Here is a 10,058-nt window from a genome sequence, read left to right as displayed (position 1 = left end):
GGCCTCGAGGCCAAACTGGAGGCTTTGACCGCCCTCATGCAACAAAACTCGGACAAGGTAGCCGCACTGGAAGCTGAGAACACTGTCATCCGGATCGAAAACGCCTCCATCAGGGTTGAGAACCAGTCTCTAAAATAAAAGGTAAGCCAGTTTTATGACCTCGACCTTCTGCCTTCTCAGGTACCACCAAATCAGTTTTGCGTCTCGGTTCCATCTATGCAACCTCTCCAAACCCCAGAGCATGGGCCCGGAGCTTCAGATAAAAGGTAACGTCAACTGAATTCATTAGTGGGAGACGACTCGGTCCTGACTCAGGGAGGAAAAGATCTGCTGACAGAACCCCGCTCAACCGATCCATCACAACCTCGAGACCAAGATGCCCAAGCGGTAGAAAACCCGTTCCAACAAGACTCACCTATCCTTGCCATTCCACCTAACCTTTAGTCCATCCCTACACAAACACCATTCAGCTCGGCTCACCCTCGCGGGTTGAACGGCTGTCCAAACCTAAATATACCACTAGAATCCATCCATCATAGCAGGCCGAACGAATACCAAACAACCCCCCTGACTATCCATGTAGGACGAAACACCCGATCAGTTACAATGGGAGTCACCCCACCGGAGGGAATGAATGGCGATCTGGGCTACCAGGATTTACATGAAGGGGTGATCCACCAAGCTACACCAAGGGGAATGACTCAACAAAATATACCGAGTGCGAATGCAATGGCAGAACCGATCAAACGGGATGACCTAGTGGTATCCCCCTCTCCTATGGAATAGATACTGGCTAAGAGATTGGCTGATGTGGAGGCAGTAATGAGGCAAATACCAGGAATGCCGATCCCCACCAAGAAGAGCAGGCCTCACTACTATGCTGACTCGCCCTTTACGGATGTAATCACCCTAGCCGACATGCCCTACAAATTTACTATTCCCAGCATAAAGCCCTATGACAGCACAACCGACCCAGACGATCACATAGCCTCATATAAACAACGGATGTTCACTATCTCCATACCCCGCGCGTTGAGGGAAGCCTGTATGTGTAAGAGTTTTGGTTCAAGCTTAGCCGGCCCAGCACTTCAGTGATACACAAATCTCCCAAACGGTTCCATTGACTTATTTGCACAACTCACTGACACCTTCGTGAAGCAGTTCGCCAGCAGTAAGAAGCTCGAGAAATTGTCGGTCGATCTATACAGAGTATACCAGAAAATGGGAGAACCACTGAGAGAGTACGTCAGCAAATTCAACAAGGAGAAAATTTCTATTCCTGCTTGCAACCCCGAGACAGCTGTAGACGCATTCAGGAAAGGCCTCCTCCCGGCTGGGGAATTGTACAAAGAATTGACAAAGCTTGGTTGCACAACGATGGAAGACGCCCTAGCCAGAGCGGTGATACAAATAAGGTGGGAAGAAGATGAGATGAATCGAGTAATCCACGCCAGGTACGACCCGAGGAGGAATGATAGGAGGCCAGATGCCAGACCAACCAAAACCCGCTACCAACCCCCAGCGTATCATTTGAACAAAGTCAGGAAACCATATGACCGCCAGCCATAATACGACCGTCAGCCACCCAGAATAGATAACAGACAGATTGGACCAAGCCGATACAAGATATCAGACTACAACCTGAACGTTGAACCAGCCCAAGTGGTGGCGATCAAGAAAGGAATGGGATCCAGTGTTAGGTGGCCAGGCAAGCTCAACGCCGAAGCAAGAAGAGACACAACCAAGTGGTGTGAGTTTCACGGCGACCATGGACATAACACCCCAGATTGCATTGCCCTGCATTTGGAGGTTGCCGCACTATTGAAGAGGGAACATCTCCGAGATCTGCTGACCGATAAAGGAAAGCACACCATTAGCCAGAAAAGCAGTAAAGAAACTTCTCCACCCCCGCGAGAGCCCACACTAAAAGGCTTCTGCTCACTCATCTCGGGGGTCAGAAATCAGCGGGGTCAGTTATTCATCAGCCAAACGATACGGTAGGGCTAGCAGCCACCATGAGATACAGTCAATCCGCCCAGTTTCTCGGTCACACTCCCATCAGGTAATTCAGTTCGAAGACGACGAGCCGATCACCCAGGCCGCCCCTCATCATGATGCTCTAGTTGTCTCTCTCCAGATCGCAAATATTCTTGTGAAGAGGGTGTTCGTAGATGGAGGGTCATCAGCGAACATTTTGTTCCTTACAACAGTAAAAGCTATGGATTTGGAAGAAGAAAACATCAACAGAAGGCCGACCCTACTAGTTGGTTTTAGTTCTCAGCAGAAGTACACTATCGGAGAGATCGTCCTTCCTATCTATGCTAGTGGAGTAAATAGACAGACAGACTTCCTGGTGATAGACGCCCCTTCACCCTACAATGTCATCTTGGGCCGACCTTGGATCCACGACATGCGAGCAGTCTCATCCACTTTCCACCAAACAATCAGGTTTCCTTCCAAATGGGGAGTACGAGAAATCAAGGGCGACCCGAAAGCTTCCAAAGATTGTTACAAGAACGCCTTCAAGGGCAAGGATAACGCTTCATAACAACTATAGTCTCATCCAACCCTTCCGAGCGAGCCAAATCAACCATCAATGGAAGAGTTGGATGAAGTACAGATACACGTGGATGATCCTTAGAGAAAGACACAGATAGGTTCCCGCCTAGGGCCCGAAACAAGAGAAAAGCTGATAGAATTCCTCAGACAAAACGAAGATTGTTTCGCCTGGTCCCACGCCGACATGACGGGAATAAGTCCAGAGGCCATGCTCCACCATCTCAAAGTAGATCCAAATCACCAGCCAGTAAAGCAGAGGAGAAGGAAATTCGCACCAGAGCACAACCGAATCGTTAATGAGGAGGTTGAAAAGCTGTTGAGTAACGATATGATCAGAGAAGTCCACTACCCCAAATGGCTGGCAAATGTCATCGTGGTAAAGAAAAAGAACGAAAAATGGAGAGTTTGCATCGATTTCATGGACTTAAGCAAAGCATGCCCTAAAGATTCCTTCCCGCTCCCTCATATCGACATGATGGTTGATACAACTGCAGGCCACGAGCTTCTTAGTATCATAGATGCCTTCTCAGGTTACAACCAAATCTTGATGCACCCGGACGATCAAAAAAAGACAGCCTTCATCACAGAGAGGGGAATCTACTGCTACAAAGTGATGCCATTCGGTTTGAAGAACGCTGGGGCCACCTATCAACGGCTAGTTAACAGGATGTTTACCGAACACCTCGGGGATACTATAGAGGTTTACATCGATGACATGCTGGTTAAGTCCCTGATAGCCGACCAGCATCTCGACCACCTCAGCCAGGCGTTCGCTGTCCTAAGAAAATATAACATGATGTTGAATCCAGCCAAGTGTTAATTTGGCGTCTCATCAGGTAAATTCTTGGGCTACATGGTAACTTAGCGTGGGATAGAAGCCAACCCCGACCAGATCAGAGCGGTCCTCAGTATACCATCTCCAGCTTGCATAAAAGATGTCCAGCACCTGGCAAGACGGGTAGCCGCCTTAAGCCGATTCATCTCCAGATCCGCCGACAAGTGCCACCTTTTCTTCCATGCACTCAAGAAGTCCGACAAGTTCGAGTGGACCCCCTCCTGCGAAGAAGCCTTGCAACAGCTAAAAGAGTACCTGACCTCCCCTCTGCTCATTTCCAAACTGGTGGACGGGGAGAAACTTTACACCTATTTGGTAGTCTCAGAGACAGCAATCACAGCCGTGTTAGTTTGGGAGGAAGACGCGAAATAGCTACCGGTCTACTATGTCAGCAAGTCACTCATCGACGCAGAAACACGATACAGTCAACTGGAGAAATTGGCCCTCGCGCTCATTCATGCCTCCAGAAAACTTAGGCCGTACTTCCAGTGCCACCCAATAGTCGTCCTGACTTCCTTCCCACTCAAGAAGATACTACACAAACCGGAGCTATCAGGCCGACTCACACAGTGGACAGTAGAGCTTAGTGAGTTCGACATATCATACCAGCCTCGCACCGCCATCAAGTCCCAAGCATTGGCAGACTTCATTGCTGATTTCACCCTGAGCACCACTATTTGAGCAAAGGAAGAGATATTATGCATGGGCGACGGGTCACCCTCCAAGTGGACTCTTTCAGTGGATGGATCAAGTAACGTGAATGAAAGTGGACTCGGCTTAATACTGACTACACCAGAGGGAGACGTCATCCAGCAGGAAATATGGTACGGGTTCAAGTGCACAAACAACAAAGCCGAATATGAGGCTCTCATCGCTGGACTCTCCCTAACCAAAGAGATCAGGGCGAAGGGACTGGAAGTGAAGTCCGACTCCCAGCTCGTGGTCAACCAGTTGCAAGGTACTTACCAGGCGCGCGACTCGAAGATGATGACATACTTGAACCTGGTCAAAGAACTGCAGTTCCAATTCGAAGAGTTCTCCATCGCCCAGATCCCAAGAGCGGAGAACTCTCACGCTGATGCCCTTGCCAACCTCGGCTCAACACTCTAATGTTCTTACCAGTCATCCATCCCCCTTTTGTTCCTGCAATGGCCAACCAATTGGAAGGAGCAACCACCAAACAAGTCGATGGAAGAAACAATGGATATTGAACTAGCCGACTGTTGGATGACCCCGATAATGAAGTACTTAGAGCACAACGAACTCTCAGCTGACAAGAGCGAGGCACGCCAACTAAGAGCAAGAGCTGCAAGATTCACCATCTATGAGGGCCAACTCCTCCGGAAATCATTCTCCGGTCCCTATCTCAAGTGCACAAGCCCAAAGGAAGCCAAACGTGTTCTCGCCGAACTCCATGAAGGCGAATGTGGAAACCATGCTGGGGGACGCAGCCTTGCACACCGGGTGATCACCGCTGGGTACTACTGGCCAACCATACGCACTGATTCAGCTGCTTATGTTAGGAAATGAGACAGTTGTCAGAGATTTGCTCATGTCTCGCACCTCCTACCCGAGCGACTCCACTCTATCATCACACCTTGGCCCTTCATGAAGTGGGGAATGAATATAGTCGGGAAACTATCGACTGCACCCGGACAACGAGTCTTCATGTCTACTGTGACAGATTACTTCACCAAGTGGATTGAAGCCAAAGCTTTTGCACAAGTCAGGGATAGAGAGGTAAAAGCTTTTATATGGAAACATGTCATCTGCAGGTTCGGGATACCAAAGGAAATCGTCACCGATAATGGATCCCAGTTTATTAGCTCAGGCTTCAGGGATTTCTACGACATGTGGGGGATCAAGCTTAGCTTCTCCACCCCCCAAAACCCCCAGTCCAACGGCCAGGCCGAGTCATCAAATAAAACCATCATGCAGACCTTGAAAAATTGATTGCAAAAAGCGAAGGGTGCATGGGCAGAAGAACTACAAGGAGTCTTTTGGTCCTACTGCATTACAGCTCGCTCATCAACAGGCGAAACCCCTTTCTCCCTCATGTACGGTTCTGAAGTGGTCATCCCGACCAAAGTATCAGTGCCGTCCACCAGGCTCCAATGGGCGGATGAAGAAATCAATAGCCAAAACCTCTGCCAGAACTTGGACACCGTCGATGAACTCCGCGAGTGGGCCAGCATTCGCAATGCTATCTACCAGCAGCAGACCGCCCGGCACTACAACCGCAGCGTCAGGATCATAACTTTCAAGACTGGCAATTGGGTCTTCCGCAAGGTCTTTCAAAACACTAAAGAGATCAATTCTGTCAAACTCAGGCCCACTTGGGAGGGTCCCTACAAGATAATCAAAGAAACGGGGAAGGGTGCTTACCGACTCCAGACCTCGGAAGGCAAAGACATCAACAACAGTTGGAATGCAGTCCACCTCAAACGTTACTACTTTTAGGTGAACTCACTCGTTTAAAAGTTTGTTTCTTTTCGTTTTTATTTTTAAAGGGATGAGTGGGCCTATCCACCTCCTCCCAAACAGTCGGCCTTACGGCTCGAACTTAATAAAGTATTATTCAGAGATTCACACCTTCGAATCGACCCCGCTCGATCAAATTATTCGTATACCTTCAGATTGACCCTACTCAATCCACGAAATTACACCTTCGGATCGACCCTGCTCGATCCATGGAATTACACCTTCAGATTAACCCTACTCAATCTATGAAATTACGCCTTCGAATCGACCCTGCTCGATCCATGGAATTACACCTTCGGATGGACCCTGCTCAATCCACGGAATTACACCTTCGAATCGACCCTGCTCAATCCACGGAATCGCACCTTCAGATCGACCCTGCTCAATCCATGAAATTACACCTTCGGATCGACCCTGCTTGATCCACGGAATTACACCTTCGGATTGACCCTGCTCAATCCACGGAATTACACCTTCGGATCGACCCCGCTCGATCCACGGAATTACACCTTCGGATCGACCCTGCTCGATCCATGGAATTACACCTTCGGATGGACCCTGTTCCATCCACGGAATTACACCTTCGAATCGACCCTGCTCAATCCACGGAATCACACCTTCGGATCGACCCTACTCGATCCACGAAATCACACCTTCGGATCGACCCTGCTCGATCCACGGAATTACACCTTCGGATCGACCCTGCTCGATCCACGGAATTACACCTTTGGATCGATCCCGCTCGATCCACGGAATTACACCTTTCGATCAACCCCGCTCGATCCACGGAATTACATCTTCGGATCGACCTCGCTCGATCCATGGAATTACTCCTTCGGATCGACGCCGCTCGATCTATGGAATTACACCTTCGGATCGACGTCGCTCGATCCACGGAATTACACCTTCGGATCAACCCTGCTCAATCCACGAAATTACACCTTCGGATTGACCTTCCTCAATCCATGGAATCACACCTTTGGATTGACCCTACTCGATCCACGTTATCACCCCCTCAGATCGGCCCCGCCCGATCCACGAATTTACACCTTCGAATCGCTCCTGCTCGACCCATGAAGTCATACCTTCGAATCGGCCTGCCCGATCCACGTATGTACATCACGACCGGCTTTGACCGGTTCATAAAGCTACCCAACCAGACAGCCAGACCAAATGAAGAATTCTTACTAGGACACTAAAAATCAATAAATCATTAACCCAGCGTAGCAGAGAGTATGCAATACAACCACTGGGCCCTACCAAAGTCACAGCACAACATAAGAGTACTACCCCTAGTACATCTATGAGCAAAGAAGCAATCAACAACGCATTCACCCATCAAGAAATCATCAAAAACAGAACAGCGGGTTTTTTAACATATAAACAGCCTCAACAGGCTTAGTTTAGAAGTACAAATAAAAGGCACACACGCCAAGAGAGGGCATCGCAGGCCCCAAAATACATAAGTGAACAGAAATAAAGCTAAGTGTCGTCGATGCGAGTCATCTCTCCCATCTCCGACTAGGTCACCCCGTCACCAGCAGTGCCTGTCCCTGCAGCCTGGTCGTCCACACCCCCAATGACCAATGGTCCTGGCTGACTAGCAAAATCGAGCATCTGCTCATCAATCTGCTCCTCCGTATGCTCAGCCCCCTCATTCAACACCTCCTGCATAAGCTGGATGTCCTCGTTCAGATTCTAGTGGGAAGTGTTCTTGGCTTTATACTCGAGCATGAGCTCCCCCCGCACCTTGATAATGGCATCGTCAGCAATGGAGAGGTACTGCTCCTTTAGGGACGCAATCTCAACATTCTTCTTGGCTAACCCTCTCTTCAGCCTCTCTAACTCACCCTCGGCTGCTTTTAGACGCTGTTGGCTCTCCTGCTCGGCCTTCTGGGCTGTTGCCTCCCTCTGGCGCAAACTGGAGTTTACCTTAGACACATCATGAATCCTCTTTTCCTGCACCACTACGGACCTCCTCAGGTGTAGACTGCTCGTGAATGCCCGCACAAAAAAACAGTCATTAGTACAAACCGTGATAAGCGAGATTAAATAAAACCACTGCCCTACCTGGAAAGCGCAGGACACCCCCCAGTCTCCAGTCGTGATCGCCCCCATCTGGTTCAAACGGCTCTCATCGGCCAGAAACAGGAAAGAATCAGCCAATTTGCCCATGGAGGCTGCGTCAGAGGAAGTTGACACAGAAGCTGGAATACAGAGGGTGATAGTCTCGGTCTCCTAATCCAAAATCGCAGTCTGGGACGACCCTGTTCCGATAGTGGGCTGACGGCTTAGTGGGGGCGGTGTCACCAGTACATCTTCCACACTCTTATCCTCTCTAGTCGAGGATTTCCTTCTCCTCTTCTCGCGGCGCTAGGCGATGGATTCGCTCCCACTCGGGATGGTCAACTTCTTCATCAGTGACTCTACAAGTGCATACTCTCCAACGGTTAGTGGCTTTAGCCCGGACTCACCAAAAATGATATGGTTGTAGTATTGACTCAGAAGCACATCCCAAGTCTGCTTCAGCAAGGGGAAGGGAGTACCTCTCTGTATCGCCTCTACTCCGGCCCAAAGAATGCTGGTCCTCAAGTTTGACTCTGCTAGCACTACTCGCTAGTCCTTTTGCTCCAATGGGATGGCTAACACTTTCTGGGTCGCTACGTCCAAGCCGTCTCCGCTCTGCCCAGCCCGATTGAACTCAAGCTCTACAAACAAAAAACACAATCAAGATTTAGTAATCAAAAGTACGAAAGAAACAACTAAGTCCTCACCAGTAGCTCGCCAGCCGATCGGGATCTCGCTTTGACCTCTCTCTCTAAAAACAACCTACCCCCGCAGGTAGAAGTATCGGTCCTTCCAGTTCTTATCACTGGACTGTAGGTCGGTCACCAAGTGAGACCGATCATGCCTCAAACCCTTCTCTTTATCGTTCTCCTTCAAGAAGTACGAATATAGCAGCTCGTGCAGCCCGAACCTCACTTGGTTTCGAACATAGAGGTTTTCCAAAGCCATTAGCAGTCTCCAAGCATTCGACATAAGCTGAGACGGGGCAATCATGAAGTGGTTCAGTACCTCCCACACGAGGCGAGGGACAGGTAGCCTCAACCCATCATGAAACCACTTCTCGTAAACACTGAACCAGCCCTTTGCCTCCCAGTCAACCCGCTCGTACGACCGCGGCATGCGGATATCAACCGAACTCAGAATGTGGTACAAGGTCCGGATGCACCACACATCACTATCTTTTAGCACGGGCGGGTAATCTCTAGTCAAAATCACACTGCCCTGTTGGCTCGGCTCTTCCTTAGAGCCACTACCGGAAGAGGATGGACTGCCAACTCCTTCGAGGTCTTCCCCACTTCCCCCATGCCTACCCGAACCACTCGGGCCGAGAGTACTCGTACCTGGGGTAGCTACACTAACTCCAGTCGGTTCGCCCATCGGAACGCCCCCATCAGGCATCATCACCATGGTAGGGGCACGCTCATATTCATCCCCTGCATCTGCCACAATCCCGCTTGAGCTAGCTGATTCGGTGTCTGACATGCTGGCTCGATCGTCCAACCCGACCGAACGACCCTAGCCTGGCTCCAACTCAAAAATTCTAAGTGTCAAACAACTACTCGGCCTGAGCTACCGACCGAACAAGGGTATAAAACCCAACTGTCACTCACCCTCACTACCGACCCAACCAATCCCTGATCCAAGTCTCCCTTCACTCACCCCGGGTGACCGACTCGTCTTCAAGCTCAACCTATAGTCTACTCGACCTGGCTCACCAACATAGCAACTCAAAATCACCTATTCAGTCCGGACGATCGATAACCCCATTTAATCCACTCTGCACGCCCCTCTAGACCGGACGTCCCACCTAAGTTTCACCTCAAAGTCAACCACTCGATTCGGTCGGGTAGCCCGATCGAGCCGAATTAAGATAAGGCTTAACCTCGATTTTGTCTTCTCAGTTCCATCCAAAACACCCAGAAAAACACCAAAAAACCAGCCAACTTGCCAAGAACTTACCAAAAATCCAAAAATTCACGCCTATTCTAGAAAACCAAAACTCCAACACTTATAAACTACTCAAAACCAGTCAAAACCAGTCAAAAATTCATAAACTTCCTCCTATTTTTCAAAACTTCAGCAAACCAAACAAACCCAAAGAAATAGAAAGGCGTCG

General features: G+C 49.6%; 1 protein-coding gene across 1 annotated transcript; it reads left to right on the top strand.

Annotated features, from left to right (window-relative positions):
• The first annotated feature begins 1,683 nt into the window (after positions 1-1,683).
• Positions 1,684-2,548, top strand: LOC116123354. The gene is made up of 2 exons (XM_031409140.1): positions 1,684-1,953; positions 2,063-2,548. The coding sequence occupies exons 1-2, from the start codon at positions 1,684-1,686 to the stop codon at positions 2,546-2,548; spliced, it is 756 nt and encodes a 251-aa protein (XP_031265000.1).
• Positions 2,549-10,058: the final 7,510 nt, after the last annotated feature.

This window comes from Pistacia vera, unplaced genomic scaffold, assembly GCF_008641045.1.
Source record: "Pistacia vera cultivar Batoury unplaced genomic scaffold, PisVer_v2 Contig142, whole genome shotgun sequence".
Lineage (NCBI taxonomy): Eukaryota > Viridiplantae > Streptophyta > Magnoliopsida > Sapindales > Anacardiaceae > Pistacia > Pistacia vera.
Note: the sequence above shows the minus strand (reverse complement) of the source record. Positions and strands in the feature narration are given on the sequence as shown.